The sequence below is a fragment of the Chanodichthys erythropterus genome, chromosome 11, assembly GCF_024489055.1.
Source record: "Chanodichthys erythropterus isolate Z2021 chromosome 11, ASM2448905v1, whole genome shotgun sequence".
In the NCBI taxonomy this organism is placed as follows: domain Eukaryota; kingdom Metazoa; phylum Chordata; class Actinopteri; order Cypriniformes; family Xenocyprididae; genus Chanodichthys; species Chanodichthys erythropterus.
This window is the reverse complement of record NC_090231.1, coordinates 15,763,716-15,784,618: the sequence shown is the minus strand read 5'-3', so window position 1 is coordinate 15,784,618 and position 20,903 is coordinate 15,763,716. Positions and strand designations below refer to the sequence as shown.

At 37.1% G+C, this 20,903-nt stretch overlaps 1 protein-coding gene across 1 annotated transcript in view; it reads left to right on the top strand.

Moving 5' to 3' along the window:
- The window catches only part of pcxb (pyruvate carboxylase b), a 343,108-nt gene that overhangs the window by 26,972 nt on the left and 295,233 nt on the right, over positions 1-20,903 (top strand). Inside the window, exon 8 of the mRNA XM_067401859.1 lies at positions 15,880-15,998. Within this exon, the coding sequence (XP_067257960.1) occupies positions 15,880-15,998 (119 nt within the window). The remainder of the gene's footprint in view (positions 1-15,879; positions 15,999-20,903) is intronic.

Below are 20,903 nucleotides of genomic sequence, written 5' to 3'. Positions count from 1 at the left end.
CACCTCTCTTTGCGTCCGACCAAACACCCCACATTAAATAAAACGCTAAGTGCACTTAACCTTTCATAAACAGCGGAAACTGAGAGATAAACAACAGGACAGCTGGCAGCTTGCTGTCGTCAGCAGTCTGACTTGCTCAGTGTCTGTTCTGTTGGCTGATATCTCTCACTCATTTTTGGCCTTTCTTTCTGGGGTTTGTATGCAACGAATGTGATTCAAACAGAAATTAGCACATTTTAAAGGAACGGGGAGTACAAAAGCTCTGTTGACAGATGCAGTTAATACACCACATGTGACATACTGTGTAATTCAGACTTTGAATGAAGATTTATTACTGCACATGAGCTATTTGCATTCATTTGGCATGAACATCCAGTTTAAAGCCCTGCTTATCTGATGCATTTGTGTCTGATCTAGTGTCAGGGTGATCGCCGATTTTGTAAATGTGATCAAAAAACGTCCTCCCTTTCTTTCTCTCTTGATATCACTCTCCTCTCGCCGATTTGAAATGCAAATAGTTATTGGATGACAATGAATTTTGCAGCTAAAAGCCATTAACTCTGAGCTGATTGACTATAGCAAGCAAAATTCATGAATAAATCTTCAAGGAAGGATTACAGATAAAACCAGCTCATCAAATAACACAGAAGCCTGAGATAACCCGATTCTATCATTCTCTCCTCTCATCTCACCTCTCTTTACTCCCTACAGAGAAATACAAACCATTCTTCAGCATACTGCAGTCTTTCTCATTCTCTGCTTGCTCTTCCCTAAGGCTGTGTGGAGTGCTGCAAAGTGGGTGTTGCGCAAATGACTGCCAGATCTCTGTAAAACAGACAGGCCGCTGGTGTTATAAAGCAGGTCTTTTGTAGGGACCCTGTCCTAAAGGCTCGGAGCGAGCAGTTGACCTGCACTGAAACAAACATGTGTAGGACAGGCTGTTAAATGAGAAATTATCATCTCCATTCCCAGTTAATCAATTTCTGTTCCATGTGTGTCTTATTCACTTAACCATACATACTGTAAATATAAACCCACATGGATCTACGACAGACTAATTACACACTCATGTATGCTACATAGGCCTGCTCGTCATAGATAACTAGAGTGCTTCTTATGTAAAGTTTTCTAGACATTAGGATCAAGAAATAACTGCTTTTTTGCTCCCAATTTTAACCTTAATGGTTTTAAATGACAACTGAATTCAAATGAGCACTGAAATACTCTGACTGTTCTCACAATAGATATACACTGCCTGGCCCCAAAAAAGTCGCAGTTTAGATTTAAATAGGCAAATGCTGAAGAGTCTATGATTGGATCATTATGCAGTCTAGCATGTTATATGTTTGGCAACAGTTCTTCTAATATGATCTTGACCAAAAATGTATGCACCTCTTGACGGAAGTAACATCACAGCATTTCTTTCCATCAACAGGAGCATACATTTTTGGTCAATATCTTGTATTGACAATGCAAGAGTCAAGCACTCTGTAAAGTTTACTCCAGTACATCCCATAGACTTTCAATAAACTTAAGGTCTGGGCTCAGAGCTGCCAATTCATGTGTGAAAATGATTCTTAATGCTCTCTCCCAACCATTCTTTCACAGTTTGAGGCTGATGAATCTTGGCTTTGCCATCCTAGAATATAGCCATGATACATCTTCCTACATGGTTGTTTGAGAAATGAAAAGCTACACACTCAATAAATTAGGATTAGAAGAACTTTTGCCAAACATATAACTTGCTAGAAACATAATAATTATTGCAGTGAGCACGTTTACATGCACACCAGTAAGCTTATAACTCACAAGCTTGTTGAAATAACCAGTTTTCCCCATTTACATGCAAACCAGTAAACTGACAATGCAAGTAAACCGCGTTTACATGACTTTATAAATAAAGCGGGTTATTTCCCTGTAGTGACGTCAAAAATAATAATTTGCCTATTTCTGACTCTGAGTATTCCACATGTTTTGTCAGTTGTGATGTTAAATAAAGCTTGCAACATGTCAGTGAGAAACTTAAGGCTCATATTATTCTCTCATGTAGTTACAGATGCAGCGTTTTGACTGAACCAATTCTGCTGCACGAGAGATGAGAACACATTTTTACAGTTTTCTGGGTCTTGAAAGAGTCTGCGTTTACGATATATTTCCTTCTTCCTTTCCTTCATTTAAATGCTCGCTCTGTCTGGATGCATTTAAATCTGCACTAAGGATGCGTTTCTGTAACGTATAACATATGCACACTTCAATTAAGCCGACAGAAAGCAGGTTAATGCGTTTACATGCTGCGCAAAATCGGGGTAAGAGCCAAAAAAACTACCTGTTCCGACCGGGTTATGTTTATGCCGTTTATGACCTTACTCCGATAAAAGAAAATGGGTTACTGCGTTTACATGACCACGTTTCTTTGTCGGCTTAATTAGCATAATCGAACAGAACATAAGAACATGCATGTAAACGCACTCACTAATGATCCAATCATAGACACTTACACATGTCTATTGTCTATTGTCTGTTTAAATCTAAAAAGTTACTTTTTTTGGCTGGGCAGTATATACATAGATGCCTCATTGGCAGCTGTTTCTGTTGGCCGCTATACACAAGCCATCTGCCATATTGAAACGGTCTAAGCAGGTTCATGAACATTCGAGAGCAAGTTGACTGTTGTCTGTAACTGTAGTTAGACGCATGTATGAATATCTATATCTGCAATTGACTTCAGGAGATGTTAGTTTAGTTTTGCTAAACTAACACAATACAACAAGAAGAAGGCAACAGCTAACATAGCATTAAAAAGTTATAGTAAAAGTAAAAGTACCTTAGTAAAATCCTGTAATATTGAGTTAATACATATAAGAACACAAACCAACACATTCTCACCTGTGAATGGTTATCCCATTTGTTTGGGAATATAAATCTCGGCAGTTTCACAATCAGAAGCTGTATAATGTTGTGGCATCATTTGATTCTTACTGTGAGTGATGACATGCTGACCATTGATAGATGGTGGGCACATTGACGTGCCTGCCCTGGAGCCGTCAAATGTGGCATCTATGTATGCATATATACATACATCTATGGCATTAACTGCACTGCGTTTCAGGATGAGTGAGCAGTGTAGAGCGATTCACATATAGTGTCATTTGATTATGAACATAATTGGTCATAATCATAAGAGTCATAATCACATGCACATGCAGTGTGACCAGTGTAGGGGTGACCCCCAGGGGCGTCACTAGGCCCTTTTTAGGGGGGCTTCAGCCTACAAAAATGAAGTGATTAACACCCATGAAAACATACTTTAGATTCAGAAAACGATCATGATTTATTTTAATTTACTTTTTACAATTACAGACATATTATAATGTATTTTGACATTACATTATGCAGCCATGCACAGAAATGACACACATCATTGTCTGAAAGCACTAGATGGCCCAGAGAGAGAATGTGGAGTTATTTTGTTTTGTATTATTAAATATAGTTTTGTATTAAGTAATAATGAATCAGGAGGAGTGTCATGATACATAAATTAGAGTAAGCGTAGAGTAAAGGGATTTTTGATTTATACTATTTATACTAGATTTGTACTTGATTTATAGAAGTGGCAAATTGATAATTCATGTTGTTATTTTTAATGAATAGAAATAAATATAGAACAGATTAATCATATAGTCAAATAATATTTTTTTAATCATACCCTTATTAGGGGGCTGAGCCCCCCTAAAATCAAAATCCTAGAATCGCCCCTGGTGACCCCGAATAGTCCACGATTCGAATCTTCGATAGGAGGAGCCTGATTCGACTACCAATCTCACAGTCGAATCGTTGCAGAGGTGTTATGAGGCGAGATATGGGGGTGCTCAATATCTGATTTTACATAGACATAGCCTACTGTTTCTTTCCCAATAGGTTAATATACAGCCTATTATGTTAATACTATAAATAAAAATGTGAAAAGAAAGAAGCTTTTAATAAATATTTTTTAATGTGGGTGAATAAATCCAACCTGTGACCGATTTAAGTTTCACTTCCATGATCCGCGACCGGCAGATGAGCATCTTTACGGCAGGGATTAAATCTTCAACAGTGTCTGGGATAAAGTGTACAATTGGATGCACTTTGAAATGGTAAAAGATGATCAAAAAAACTTACTTCTGCCGGCCAACGAGCTGACTATAGCGCGCTATTTGAAAAGACTCAAACGGACACAGGCAGATCGCGTGAAAGACTGGATTTTTGTCTCTCAATCAGGTAGGTTAGCTACAAGTGATTTCAAACTATTTCAGCCGGATGTTATATGATTTTTGGATGTTGTGAATGTTGAGCTAAAAAGACTGCCACTCCAGTTTAGCGTTTATTGTCTCTGCATTTAAAAAGACAAGTCGACAATTATGGCTATACTTTCGTTATTGTAATAATTTCTTTAATTTTAATTTATTTATTGATCACTCTGGGTTATTTAATTTAACTATTTGTGGCTTGTGTTTTGAATATATGTTCCCCTGCACTTCAGGCATTTTGCATTTTGACTTGATCATATTTCATTTTTTTAATTAGACTATTTTCATATATTAGAACGGTATATTCTGTTCTAATCCAATTATGTAAATTAATGTTTGATAAAAAATAATATTTTTTTTTTGCTTTTTGGTGCATCAATGTTATAATGTTATATAATTTGATTTGCCGCCATATGAAATTTAGCTTATATCTATCTGTGTGGCCTTTCTGCAGTTATATTAAGGTTTATTGATCCAAAATGTTTTTATTAATTTTCTTCTATATCTTTGAGAGTGTTCTGTACATCTTGGCTGTGAATGTTTATCCACATTGCCTTTCATTTGTTTAAAAAAGATAAAATCATTGTCAGTTTCATCTATCACTTGACAGGCAGTTTGGTCGGTTTATTAGAAAGATGTTTCTCTGTGCTGTGTGTGAAAGAAAATAAAAGTTGTCTTAAGCCGCGGGTAGGCTATAGCCAGGCCTTCATTTTCCGTGTCCCGCTCCATCTAGTGCACAGTTCAGCGCGCGAACCTTTCAAAGTCTGTGCGCACTCTCTAGCGGACTGCTGTTTTTCAAGCTCAAATTCCACAAAATCCGTAGTCGAGGACACCCCTAGACCAGTGTAGTCTAATTTCCAACCGAATGACTATATAAGTTGTTGTTGGGTTTAGAGAATCAAAATCCCTAATGAATCATTCAGAGAAGTTACTAAATTGATGTAATTCACTTACAGAATCACAAGTTATTACGTTTTTCATGTTTGTTTCAAAATTAACCAATAACTGTTAATGTGTCTTCTTGCTGCACTTAAGGCTTGTGAGACTTGTGTAGTTATTGACTGGTTGTTTGACAGTGTGTAGTTTATTGTAGTGGTATAAAATTCAGTTAACATGTATTTAGAAAATAGGTTAATTTCATGCTGACTTTACCAGAATTCCTTACGATTACCATCCAAACTAGAAACAAATAAACTGGCTTATTCACAGCTCACTGCATTTATACTCTCATCTTCTGTGTGTATCTATACATTTTCATGCCTGTAAGTGTGTACACAAAAACATAATTTAGCGACAAAGCCATTCTAACTGAGCTGTTCATGCAGGAGCTCATATTTCATGCATTTCACAGAGAGATTGAAGAGAGACTGGCAGAATATTTCTTCAGTCTTCTGCAGAATGCCCTGCTGGTGTTAACAAGCTTCAGGACTGCACTTATCTGCTGCCTCAAATTTTATATTCTGATTGAGAACAATCTTAATTCCATCAGATTGCCAGCAGGGGGATTTTTGAGGGATTTCATTGGTTTTGTCTGGAGTGTGTGTGGAAGTGATGGTGTTATGCATTTTGTTTGTTTGTTTTTCAGTTTAGCTTGGATGCATTGGATTATATTCACTGAAGCTTTGGGGTCTTACTGAGTATTATGGGACATTTGCCATGGAGTTTATTGTTTTGTCTGTGGGCCAGTTTGATGGATTCAGCAAAACTTCAGACTCAAGTGTTTTTTACAAAGCAAATTTAGTGGGAGGGGAAAACAAAGGATGGACATTGGAACACAAAGACTTTCATACAGAGAAAGGCCATGTTTACACTTGGCATTAAAATGTGACCTATATCTGAATGTTGTCTGCATATGCACTTTAAAAAGACTTGTTCATAAAGATCAATATGTGTCAAGAAGGTTATGAGAGAAACTGGCTTTGATGACAGCAAAAAATAAGGCATTTCAAGACAATGAAATGAAAGGTTCAACCTCGTGATTGCAAGAATTTATTTTAAAAAGAAACCCCAGAATTTCTAATGAAGAATTGCTATGCACCAGCTCCATTCTAGACTAGATTTTAAATTTAAATTGTGCCTGGGCAAAACAGATTAAATCAGTTAGCTGAATATAGAAACTGCTTGATGGGAGTAAATGTGCTGTGTTTTGATTGGGTGATGATCAAATCGGCTCGATTGGATCATAAGTTTCAATGTTATTGCAAGTTGTAAACATGGAGATGTGGAAGATAAAGATATAGAGAAAAGTATTGTGTCTAGCTTTAGATTTTTTTCCTGTCATTACAGTTCAGAGATAAAGAAGGTGAGAGAGAGAGTTTTCTTCCTCTATTTAAGGTGCCCTAGAATCAAAAACTGAATTTATCTTTGCATAGTTAAATAACAAGAGTTCAGTACATGGAAAAGACATACATTGAGTTTCAAACCCCATTGCTTCCTCCTTCTTATATAAATCTCTTTTGTTTAAAAGACTTCCAGAAAACATGCGAATCTCAACATAACACAGACTGTTACGTAACAGTCGGGATCATTAATACGTATGACCCCAATATTTGCATATATGCCAGCCCATGTTCAAGGCATTAGACAAGGAAAGGCAGTATTAACGTCTGGATCTGTGCACAGACAAGGTAAGCCAGCAAGAACAACAGCGAAAAATGGCAGATGGAGCAATAATAACTGACATGATCCATGATAGCATGATATTTTTAGTGATATTTGTAAATTGTCTTTCTAAATGTTTCATTAGCATGTTGCTAATGTACTGTTAAATGTGGTTAAAGTTACCATCGTTTCTTACTGTATTCACAGAGAAGAGCCGTCGCTATTTTCATTTTTAAACATGTGCAGTCTGTATAATGCATAAACACAACTTCATTCTTTATAAATCTCTCCAACAGTGTAGCATTAGCCGTTAGCCACAGAGCACAGCCTCAAACTCGTACAGAATCAAACGTAAACATCAAAATAAATACTTTACTCACATAATTCGAAGCATGCATACAGCATGCATGATGAACATCTTGTAAAGATCCATTTGAGGGTTATATTAGCTGTGTGAACTTTGTAAATGCAATGTAATATAGTCGAGAGCTCGTGTGGCAGGGAGCACGCGATTTAAAGGGGCGGCGCTGCCAAAAGCAGTGTATAGTTAATGATGCCCCAAAATAGGCAGTTAAAAAAATGTATTAAAAAAATCTATGGGGTATTTTGAGCTGAAACTTCACAGACACATTCAGGAGACACCTTAGACTTATATTACATCTTGTGAAAAAGCATTCTTGGGCACCTTTTAATGTGATGGGGTGGATGAAAGGTTAAAAATAAGGAATGAAGTAAAAACAACAAGCCAGATCAATAAAAATGATATAACATGAATTAATGAATTAATACATGGGCAAAACAGATTAAATCAGTTAGCTGAATATAGAAACTGCTTGATGGGAGTAAACGTGCTGTGTTTTGATTGGGTGATGATCAAATCGGCTCGATTGGATCATAAGTTTCAATGTTATTGCAAGTTGTAAACATGAAGATGTGGAAGATAAAGATGTAGAGAAAAGTATTGTGTTTAGCTTTAGATTTTTTTCCCTGTCATTACAGTTCAGAGATAAAGAAGGTGAGAGAGAGTTTTCTTCCTCTATTAATGTGATGGGGTGGATGAAAGGTTAAAAATAAGGAATGAAGTAAAAACAACAAGCCAGATCAATAAAAATGATATAACATGAATTAATGAGCAATTTTTAGTTCCCTTTTTTGTTTTATTTAATTGCCTGCGTTGCCATGACAACTGTTCACTCAAAATTCCTAAAGAGTTGTGAAGTACAGCAAGGACGACTCATTCGCACACACAATCACTTACTGACTCAATCATTTAATGACTCATTAACAGACTAATTCGCTCACTCACCCGCAGACTCACTCACACACTGACTCACTCGCTCACTGATTCACTCATTAACTGATTCACACACTAAGTTGCTTGCTCACTCACAGATTCATTCACTTGCATGCTCGCTCACTAATTAACTCACTGACTCATTTGCTCACTCACTTACTTATTCACTCACAGATTAATTCAGTCATAGGCGATGCGGCGCCAGGCACAACACAAGTGTTTTTTGCTAGTTTCAGCCTGATGCAGTTATCATTTTCATGTCCTGCACTACGTTGTTTAAATAGCAAATGCATTTGCACCCATTTGTGCACCCAGGGGCGTGCTGGTCTGAAAATGAGGTGTGTTCAGGCGCATTGTCGGCACTTTGCTATTTTGAAGCAACTGAAATAGACTGCACCATTGACCAACATAAACCTGGTCTAACGCAATATTTGTTTTGTTATTTAAAGGTGCTCTAAGTGATCCTGGGCGAAGTAACTTCTTGTTGACGTTCGAAGTGTTGTCAAAGAAAATAGAGGCTAGCTAGACCCTCCCTCTTCCTCCTCCTCCTCCTCCCCCTCCCCTCCTTGATTCCTGAAACAGTCATGAACGCGCATTTCAAATCATTCTTGTCGGTTATTGGCTGGAGCATGTTTATTATGTTTTTATTGCCGTTTTTGGAGCTTGTGGCGACTACAGAGACCGCGTTTTTTTACAGTGTGTTCAGGGGACAGGCAGCTAGCGGATAGTGAGGAGATGTTTGCTGTATGTGACAAAAAATGTTTTGGCCTAAAAACGCGTGACATCACTTAGAGCACCTTTAAAGAGCATGTTAGTAATATGGGCCTATATGCGGGTGCACAACGCACGTACTCTCTGCTTATTATACACACAGGGATGCGCAGCAGCACACAAACATGCCAAATATTAAAAAGAAAAGGACTACAGTGTTTTGCAATGTTTTGGTGGAATCCGGCTTGTCCCATACGTTTCCTCCCTAGAGAAACGTTCGGTTTTCTGCTTGCTAATTCTGCTGTGTAAATAGCAAATCCACAATGGCGTGAGCGCAACTGTCTTCTGCCAATCTCATGTTAATATTGAGTACCTATATAGTAGTGCATCCTTCATATCTCCAAAAAGTCTTTAGTTTAATCATATTTATAAAAGATACATATGCTGTACCAAGTATTTCCGAAAACAGCCGAGCGCCTGGAGGCATGTCCTGTAAGTGGAGCTAGAGTCATGAGTACACACAGCTTTTGTGTAGAGATCGTCTACAAGCTATGAATGGTCAGCTAAACAACTGTGTTTAAACACACAATACACCATCGCATTATTCATGGATAACTTTTGAATCACTATAATGAATATAGCGTATGAATGATGAATAATGAATTTATTAATTCACTGTTCTATATGCACTTAGGCGCCCATTGCAAACAAAACAGACATTTGAAGCAGGTTTACTCACCACCTATGCTTCTGACTCATGATTGGGATCATTATCACTTTGACTGCTCCATCTTTTAATTTCAAACGATCTGTAAATCCAGCGTAGAACTGGACCTTGTTTATAAAACCATAAGCACCGATCCGGAGGGCTCGAGCAGCCACGGAAAAACACGAGATATATTATCCATTCATTTTAACCAATAAAAAAGTGATTGCAACTATCAGTTTCTATGGTTATTTTAATAACAAATATCGAGAGCGCATCAGTGTAATGCGTGATAACAAATCTCTCAGCTCTGCTGAACACTGGGTTCTTTGGGAAGCAAGATTATTTTCCCTCACAACCAAAAACACTTCTTTTTGGTGACATTTTTGATTTTGTGCAGTCCTGTGACCTGTGCAGTGCTGCCGACAACTTCCGTAAACCCGAACGTGCGTTGATAGGCGTGCTCTTGCGCTCTCGCTCTGGTCGACGTGTGCATGCGCCCTTCCGGGAGAGTGCCCGTACAAGGAATTCCGCCCCCATTTACGTCACTCAGGCTTATGCTCGAAAAAAAAAAGTCTGAATCCTGTGACGATTTGGAAGAGAGTTTTTGGAACAGAAATACTGTCATACGTCAACTCTTGTTTTGAAACTTTGGCCATGTTTAGCATGAAAATCCAACTCTTTAACAGTGTAAATAATTCAGAATACATGAAATAGCATTATACCCCCCTTTTAAAGGGAATGGGAGATGCTCACTCTTGTAGTGAGCTTGTTTTTTATATAGCTTTGTTTTTTAAGACTGAATCATTATCAGTATCTAAGTTCCAACCATATTTATTTTCTTCCCTCCCTCTTTGGTCTAATATCAGATTAACTGAAGGAGGAGATGACCCCAGTGGTTTTCCCAATATTGTGCTTTTGCTCAATGAGCAAACAGAATGCTTGATGTAGTGCATGAAAGGCCATGTTTGTGCGAGTGCTTCTCTAATGTATTCCGAACAGACAATCTGCCATCTGCTTTATTGTCTGAAAAATCTATAAACTGCAAAGCAGATCCTCATAATAACAAGTTTTATTTGAACTTGTCTTGTTTATTATACTTTCATACACTCAGTTAAATCAGTTTCATCAGTTCATAACATACAGCATTCTCTAGATGTCACTAAAGCAGTGAGTGAAGTCTGAGCACATCTGGAGCTCTGACATACTGCCAGTAATGATCGAACAACGATGTGTGCTAATAACCATAGTGATACTTTTCCTTTTATACTCCTCATGTATTCACATCTGCTAGTGTCTATTCTTCATATTGTGACCCATTCACTGTCTTTCACATCAGTGTATTCTGGGTCATATCTGTAGGTGAACGGTCACCATAGCAGCCGCTTGAGAGCTGATTATAATCATGCATGTCACCACAAACACGTCTGATCAAAAAGACACTGATTACGTCTCTCTCCCCACCCCCACCCCCCACCCTCCACCCCTTCTCTTCACCATCTGTCCTTTCTTCCAGCCCATCCTTATGGTACTCTTGTTATAACCTGCCTATTTGACGTTGCATCATAAAGGGGCATAGCAGAATAAAGTTGATTTGAATTCAGCTGAAAACAAGTATTGTGCAGAAACATCTAACTGCAGAGTAAAAAAAAGTAGCTTTAGTGAAAGGATTAGAAAGAGACAGGGAGGTCCAGGAGGTCTAGTATCTGTAGAAATACAAGGTAGTATCTGTAGAAAGCAGTCAGCAAGTATTTCCATTCATTATCTTTATTCTTTTGGGCCAATTGCATGAACCATAAATGTCATGTGACTAATCACTATGGAGCCACAGGAAAATTATGTCTTGACACAAGAATTGTATATATACAGTATGAAAGTAAAATTGAAACTTTTATTTAGCAAGGGCTCATTAATTTGATCAAAATGACAGTAAATAGATTTATAATGTTACAAATTCCTATTCCAAATAAATACTGTCCTTTTGAACTTTCTATTCATCAAAGAATCCTGAAAGAACTGTATCACGGTTACCACAAAAATATTAATCAGTGATTAATCAATGACTGTTTTCAACATTGATAATAAGAAATGTTTCTTGAGCACCAAATCAGCATATTTAGAAGGATTTCTGAAGGATCATGTGACACTGAAGACTGGAGGAATGGCTGCTGAAAATATAGCTTTGCCATCAAAGGATAAAATATTTAATATATACAGAGGTCCATTGTAGGTATGTAACGATGCATCCGGAACCAGTTGAAAATCAATTAAAACGTGTCGGTTGAGATGCTAAATGAATCGCGATATATTTGGGGGAGGGGGTTTATATGAATATATAATTGAGCCTGACTGGGTTCAGAAAAGTTTAGATGGTATTTTCTTTTCATCTTACTTCTGTACAATGCATTTTAAAGTAATTTTAGCGCACAACGCTGCTTTGTTTACAGCGGTAACCATGGAAGCGCTGTATTGCCGCTGTAGCGCCACCTGCTGTCAAGACAGTGAATTTGTGTTCTCATGCAGTCTGTCTGCTGTTATGAAGTTTTATGTAGCATAATTTCACAAAGCTAAAGTCTGAACATTCAGTTTTTTCTTCAAATGTTAAAAATTAAAAACTGCTCATGCTGCATGTATGCAGCATCTTTGTTGGGATCGTGATTAAAATGCAGTGGATGCCTCCAATTTTAAATGGCTACAGATAGTTCAGCCTGTAATAGAGCAAATAAACATGTTGTTCATGTACTCATATGAAGAGATTTCTTTTATTTGTATTATTTATTTATTGATTTATTTGATTTAGGATTTGTTTTAAAATTTCAATTTAGTTTTGTTATAAAGATATTTCAAAGAAATATGCAACGTTTTGTCTGAGAAATAATAAAAAGACACTTTCTCAATTAAATTTCATTTTGTTAAAAAATATTGTGAGAAAATCAAATCGTGAAACCAGTATTGTGAATCGTATCGAATTGTGAGTTGAGTGAATCGTTACATCTGTAGTCCATTGTCTTTTGTCAATATAGAGTAGTGATGTATACAGCTCAAACAGATGTTACTTTCAAACCAAGCATCTTTCTGTTTGTCGGCATGGATGAAATGGACGAAATGAACAAAATCTGGGTGGGAAAAAATATAACCATGGTTCCCTGAGAAGGGGAACGAGACACTCCATCCATTTTCCCCATTCGAAAGGAAATTTTGCTGAGCAAGGGGTGACTGAACCTTAAAAGGGTCATGACATGGATTTTTTTTATTATGTAATATGTTCCTTGAGTTTCACTTATAATGTTAATAAAGTTTTTTGCAAAAAAATAAAAAAATAAATAAAAAATATAAAATTAAATGCATTTTTAAGGGATGGCTCCTTTAATGCTTGTCAGTAAACGACCACTGTTATTGGCTAACGTCATTGCAGGAAAAAGTATAAACGCCCACTGGCTAATGCATGTGAGTACATGTTTTGAAAATATTATCCATATAAAACTGTTATTTACAGACAAAGCATTTGTTTAATTATGGTTTGCTATGTTGCTGCTGTCAGATCCAATACTGCTGATTGCTTTTTCTGTCAGCAAACGTTTCTTTGCGAACTTTCCATTACACTGTGCCTCGTTTACGAAATAATCTGTAGATCACGTCAGTGATTATAATGGGCTCTATTTGCTTTTGACACAACGCAATGCTTGCACCTGATGTAGGTAATTGTCAGCCGTTAAGTAACTGAACACCAGTGGGTGGGGCCAGTGGTGTGATGATATAAAACTATTCAGCAATGTTTTGCTCTAGAGGCAGGTATATGCAAATGTATTTGTCCATATGACATAACAAATTCCACAGTATCCAAATGAGCCATATTTGGAGCTTAATTAAATAAGTTCTTTGTTTATAATGAGGAGGACATTTTAAGATATGAATCTTGCAGGATGTTTTAGTGGTATAAAGACCTCTTTTGTCAAAAGATCAATTCACAAGTCATGACTCCAAGTCCTTATAGTTTTTAAATTGGTTATTTTAACAATCTATAATCTACAATATACATAATTTGATTTATTGTATAAATATACATTACACATTTTATATACATGTCAGAGTATATTTATTTAAATGATGAAATCCTTGGAAGTTCATTTATGATTTGTTTTTATTTTAAAACATAATTTTGAATAAATCAGTTAATGTCACATTAGTGCATATTAGAAGACCAGCAGCACTGAGTTTTTTTTACATATTCTCATAAGTTTCCATTTTGCCACAGTGACAGTAGGCACATATGTATCATGCATCCACGTGAATCAGATAAATTCTTGCCTTCTGGTGGTATCAATTTGTACATGCAGTTACAGTTTCTGAAGTGACATTCAGGCTTGATAAATCATTGTGTATGCAATTGAATCTATAAGCATTAACATCGGCATGTATTATGTGCATGTATGAAGGAACGCTTTATATTACATATTCAACACTGAAAAACAAAAATGCATTTTTTTTTACTTCACATTCTAGAATTTATTTGTTAATTTTTTTCATTCATTGATTTATTCAGTTTCTTATTCATCCATATGTTTATCATTGGTTCATTCATTTTTTTCTTTCTCTCCTCCTATCAGTAGTGGTTTAACTGACATCGCTTTCAACCCTGTTCTCATGGTCATGTTAGTCGGTTAAGATTAAAAAGCATCAAATCCTCCTGATACGATTGAAATTCGGTGTTTAGGGATGAGGGAAGGAGGGATGAATGGAAAAAGGGTAGGAGCTGAGTGAATTAATTTTGTCAAATCAGCATCACAGTAGTTTGAATGTCTGTTTCTGTAAAGTGTGTAATAGTGTGGATTTGTCTATGTAAATGTAGTAAATATTGTAATATGTCAGAGTAAGTTTACAAAGCTATGTTTTAAATTATATTTGTGTGTGTATACTTGTGTTTGTGTTGTTTGTGTGGGTGAGCGTCTGCTTTTGGCAAGCTCGTTGCAATGTGGGATTAGTAGGCAACGCTAAATTGTAGGGAGAAATTGGATCAGATTACAGTGAATTTTGGCACTGGATTATCTCCAATCCCTTCAGTGTATACGAGTAGCCTGAATGAGTGTTTATGAAAGACATTGTGAGAGAGAAGACAACACGAAAAGAGAAGAGAGTTGCAAACTTTAGAAGAAGCAGGTTTTGTATCTTGTATCTCCTTCTTCTGATTTTGTCTCCCTATGTTTAATGTGAAAGTGTTTTCATCTCACCCAGTATATCTATCTCTATATCTCATACACATCTCCTGCTCCATGGGTTGTGTTTTGGGCTGGTATCAAGAGCAGCGGTCCTGCTGATTTCATGGCTTTTACCAGAAGCTTCTTTGCTTCCTTCAACTGGCATCACACTGTTCAGCAGAATTAACCAATCGCCTAAGGGTTTTTTTCCTACAAGCTTGAGAGATTTAAAGAGGGAAAGTTTGGGCTTTTTAAACTAAATCTCTGCTCATCATGTTGGGTTCAAGTTGTCATTCCTCTGGGAGCTCAAGCAGAAGCCCCTGGGGATGCCAGCACATGTAAATAAAGTTCTCAAACTTACTCATCTTCTCAAAATTTCCATACCAAAATCTCTGACACTGTTACCGGTATTTCTAGTGTCTAACAGAAAGCATCTTTTGATTATTGCATACTGTGGAGCTGATGTGCTGGGTCTTTGTGCTGTGTCTTAACTTGACAACCAATTTTACTGGATGCTTTCCAAAGAACCATGCAGCTTGAAGTACAGTAGAGCAGGGATGGGCAGCTACAGTCCTGGAAGGCAACTGCCCTGAGGGTTTAATTATATCCCTAATCAAACACCTAAAAAATCTAACCTAAAGGTGATGATACATGGGGCAACTCTTTGAGCAATGTTGCCGAGCGATGTTGCTTGGTCACTTTCCCATGGGGAATGGGCAAAATCCATTTCTATCTGGATACTTTGAGAATGGGCAAGAAATTTTGATCTGAAGTATTTCCCCATGGGAAAGTGCCCAAGCAACATTTCTCAGCAACATTGCTCAAAAAGTTGCCCCATGTATTATCACTTTATGTCTTGCAAATTACAGGCAGGTTTGTTTGATTAGGGATAGAACTAAACTCTGCAAGACATAAGTTGCCCATCCCTGAACTAGATGCTTTAATATCCACCTAATGTTTAGTAGAGCAAGAGAGGTCCAAAACTGGTTTAAAGAGGTTTAAAGTGGTCCATAAACAACATGTGCTCACACGTTAAATGTATTTTTTAATGCTAACACAACAACTCTGCAACATTTTTCATAGGTGGGCTATGAGAATGCAGGCACAGTGGAGTTCCTGGTGGACAAACATGGAAAGCACTACTTCATCGAGGTCAACTCCCGCCTACAGGTGGAACATACGGTTACCGAAGAGATCACTGAGTGAGTGAAAAACTATACAGTTGCCTTTACAAGATGCACAGGAAATAAATTCACAGAAATGTGGAGGCTTTTATTGTAAGATGTATAGCTTGTTTGAGCTATTTTCCTAAATGTTAACTTGGCATATGCTGAGAATTAAATGAATAGCAAATCAAAATACATCACACATTTTTGTTTGCATGTACATAATACATTGATTTCTCTGATTCTGTATGTCTGGAGGATATTACATTTACCATTAAATTCTGTCCAGATGCTTTCTTATCAAATAAACTACTAAGAAAGCACAACATCATGTACACTGCAATTACTTAAACAGTCAAACACTGAAGAGCACTTGTGTACAAATATACAAAAGCTACAGTAATTGCATTCACACACTGTGGCAGCACTCATAGCCTGCTAGACAATCTAACTGAAACCAGCTTCAGATAGCTAAATTTACATGGTTTCTTGCTAGTACAATCTTCTCAATTATTGAACAATTGGACTGCCAGCTGGTTGACCTGCATTCAAACTGGTAGATCAGTGGTTTTCAACCAAGGGGCCGGGGCCCAGTAGGGGACCTCAGCAAATTTTCAAGAGGCCTTAAGATATAAAAAGTCAATTAATAAATAAACAATAATAATAATAAAATAAGCCCAAAACAACAAAATCATATATTTCTTATTATATTTCATGCAGCTCCTTTTTTTTAAAAACAGATAATAAAAGTAGTATATTAAAAGAAGTTTTGAAAAACAAAATAGGGCTGGGAACCTTTAAATATTGTTGTGGACAATGGGAAGTTACAACCCATTTAAACATCTTTGTATTCTTTCATGCTAGAGTTGTACAAATGATGGTACATTCAAACCTCTTTGCACAATCTCTTGTATGTAGGCCTCCATTGTCGCCGTAGCCTGCATGCATTCTGGTCTGTTCTGTTTATGAAGTTTTTCATCAACTACCTTGTGCATCGATGCCCCCAGGGCACGGTTGCGGATAAACTGATGACTGACCCTGACCCTCATGTACGCGTAAAAATTGAAGTATGCTTTGGGCTTTTTTTCACTGTCGAGTCAAATCAACAAATCTAGTAGTACTAGTACTACTGTATATACAGTATATGCAGTACTAATGTAATGGTAGTTAGCAAAGAGAGAGTAATACTAGTTACTGTAATTGGGTCCTAGAAAAGATTTTGCTTGTAATAGATCAGTGGATGTAAATGTGATTCCTACAAGAAGTGAATCATGAAATGGTGCCCAAAAACAGTGAGTTTTGATGAGTTGATGAGAAATGATGAGTTGACTGCTGTGACTGGTTATTTGAAGTATGTGCCCCATTAATTCCACAATAATGTGTTGGCCAGAATAATAACAGTGTGTGAGAACATGCAAATTTGCACTGATGTGTGTGTGTGTGTGTGTGTGTGTGTGTGTGTGTGTGTGTGTGTGTGTGTGTGTGTGTGTGTGTGTGTGTGTGTGTGTGTGTGTGTGTGTGTGTGTGAGTATGTTTGCAGTCTGTCAGTGTATAGTGTCTAAATGTTTGTCTGCCGCCCCACCTTCATAAGTTGGTCAAGGGGAGAGAGGGATGATAGGAAGAGAGAATGAGAGAGAACGCGCTAGGAACAGCATGTGTATGAGAGAGTGGAAGGAAGAGGAGAGAGGCGTTATAAATAGCTCTCACCTCCCCTGATAACCTATGAGCTGCTCCATAATGACATAGAGATGAGCCTGATCTCATCACATACACGCACACACACATACACACATGCTGACAAGCATGCAGACATTAACGCACTGATGAGTCAAATGATTGATAGCGCTCCTTTCATTCTTCCTCTACACACATACACACACACAAACACATCTTTGTGTTTTCCAGCACAAGTTCCTCACCACAGAAATGGAGACTCATGCATTATAGATATCAGAGTTGTCAAGTGTAGTTGACAGTGCTGCTCTGAATTGGCTCTCATTGCGTGTGCTGCCATCTTAGATTTGCAAAGGATTTACTGAAATATATTATAATAATTAGTCTGTCATATGGATATTATACTGCCTCTTTTATGTGGGAAAATATGCATGGTTTGCAATGCAGTCATATTTGTATGTGTTTATTTTTGTGTGTGTGTGTGTGTGTGTGTGTGTGTGTGTGTGTGTGTGTGAAAGATTAGTAATATTTTCCATTTTATACACTAATGTCATCCACTCGGTGGTTTCTGTTTGTTTAATGTCACCACGTGTGTATCTGTGGTTTTGATTTGATACAAACACTGTAATTTCCTTTTCACATGCTTATAATGGAAAAAATGGAAATGTGGTTGTTTGATGTATTTCATTTACTTTACATTACACATACTATCCATCTATTTTCTAGGTATATGTTCATTTGTTGTGTATGTACATTTCTTCCGGTTTTTATCTTTCATAAAATGAGCTATAAAATGAATGTGGAAAGTGTAGACCAGATCATTTGGTCTTAAAAGAATTTGAATTCATAGTGTTTGAAAACATGATATCGATATTTCATTTTGTAAATATCATGCTTATCATCAATAGTAATACCAATAAACTAGAGCTCTAGTTTGAGTTTGTACTTAAATATCTGGCTTCTGATCACAGACTGTGATGCCTTGGCGAATCTCAGCACAGTTTGAGACATTGAGATCTTTTCTGAAACTGAGAATGTAAGAGAATACTGGGGTATTTTTCTCAGGGTCAAGCTGCTGGAAGCAGGAGACTTAAGTGAAAATCTCTATTTGCTCTACATTTAAACTTATTAATCAGTCTAGGGGAAACCATTGAAATGTCTTGTTTGTAATTAAGCACAATTAAGCACTTTTCCACCTAATTTCCATTACTGTAATGCTGAGAATCAGTAATGAAAATGGCCCTGTCCAGACAAATATTTGTCTAATAAAATCAGAAAAACAAACCAAAATGTATAAATATTGAATAGTTGAAATGATTGATCATTATTTCTTTCTAAAATTATAGTACTGAGAATTAATTGTCATGAAAACATTCTTGTTGGTCCTAATAAGCTTCATATTATATTGTAAAATCACAATTCTTGTGATTTTGGAGTGAAATATGGCCAAGGTTTTTGTACTTATGTTTGTGGATGTATAGAGTATGTTGTGTGTCCAGGTGGATGTGTGTGTTTAATGTAGTCCACCACATATTGAGTAATGACCGTGCAACAAAGTCTCTAAATTGCTGCAGTAGATCTTTATTTTGGGTTGCATTGTTAGAGACAGAGGGAGAGGACACAAAAACAAAGAGAAACTGCAAACGAGGCTGAGAACTAAGAGAAATAGAAAGGCTAAAGTCTTAAGTGAGCTAGGGTTTTGGTGATAGAGCACCAGAAAACCTATTTCACCTTTCTTTCTTACACTAATACCCTTATCAATTCCTGAGATTCAGTTCACAACCTTTCCCTTTCCCCTTTCCTCTTCATTCACACATGTTTTTCTTCCATTTCTTTATTTCCTTATCCCTCTGTCCAGCCACTTCTCTCTTTCATATCTCTTCAGTCTCATCCTATCTGGCTTTTGTTCTCATTCTTCTTGTCCATCTGTATTTGTCTGTGTTTTCCCCGTTCATTCTTATCAGTTTGTTTTTATAGTTTCTGCTGCAGAAGTGAGGTAAGCACCTGTTTATAAATGCATATTCTTGTGATATGATTGACTGGATTAAATGAATATTCTTTTCCCAAAACATTCTTTTATAACTTTTTTTTCCCTCTAGCTCATCTCAACATCATTTGCTGACAGTGAATTTATTATTAAAGAGGGAACGCCTCATTGAGATTCTTTATTATTTGTTGACACATTCTTTGAAAATATGAATTGAGCCTGATTGGATTCTCAATTGAGGATCCTCCAGTTCATATTGATCCTTCACCCAAACTCTTACTCTAGAATCATAAATCAAAGCACAGAAATGACCTCAGAGGTCATCATCTGACACTCTTCTGTGCTGATTCTAGACCAATTTTGCCATCTCTCCTGTACCGTTTTGACAAATGAAGTTATTCTTAGACCAGGATATAAATGGAATCCCTAGTGGAATTGTATTTCTTTTAAAATCTGGTGGAGGTCTGTAGAACAGTAGCCGCTAGCTTTATGTGCTTGGGGCATTGCAAAGAAGGATTTCATTAAATATAATGGCTCCTGGTGGACGCAGCTCTGTGCTGGAGCTTTACCCTCTGCTGTTTTTATTCATCTTTTTGCCCATCTTTTTTTTCTGAAAACATGCTCTTCAATAAACTGAGGTGTTGCTTGTTAAGCTTATACAACTGACTCTAGTATGGTGTGATCAAGGTCTCTATGGCTCTGTGTGTTTTGTTATTTGCCATTTAGCAGACATTTGTCATCCAAGTACACTAATTGCAGAAATGGTTCCCCTAGAGCAGTCGGGTTAGCAGCGCTAGTGAAGAACACAATGATGACAGAGCAGAGTCTCAGTAAGTCTCTGGGGGGACCTTTACTTACAGCTCCACCTGCAACCTTTGGATATAGGGACCATTAGGCTGCTTCTTTTCTTTCTTTTTCTTTTCTTTTCTTTTCTTTTCTTTTGATGTTCTGGGTGTCTGGTGTAGTAGTTGACTGATATGATGCTAAGATTGGCATATATCGGCTGGTATATCTGCATTTTTGTGTCTGGCTGGCATGAAAGTTGTGTAAGTGAAACTTCTGTTTTGCAAGCAGTTACAACATCCATCCATCCATCCATCCATACATCCATTCATACATCCATCCATCCATCCATCCATCCATCCATCCATACATCCATTCATACATCCATCCATCCATCCATCCATACATCCATCCATACATAATATAAATAGTGTTGTTTATTGCACAAAGAAACAAAGACAACAGAACAATCAGAGAGCACAATGAAGTAAATGTAT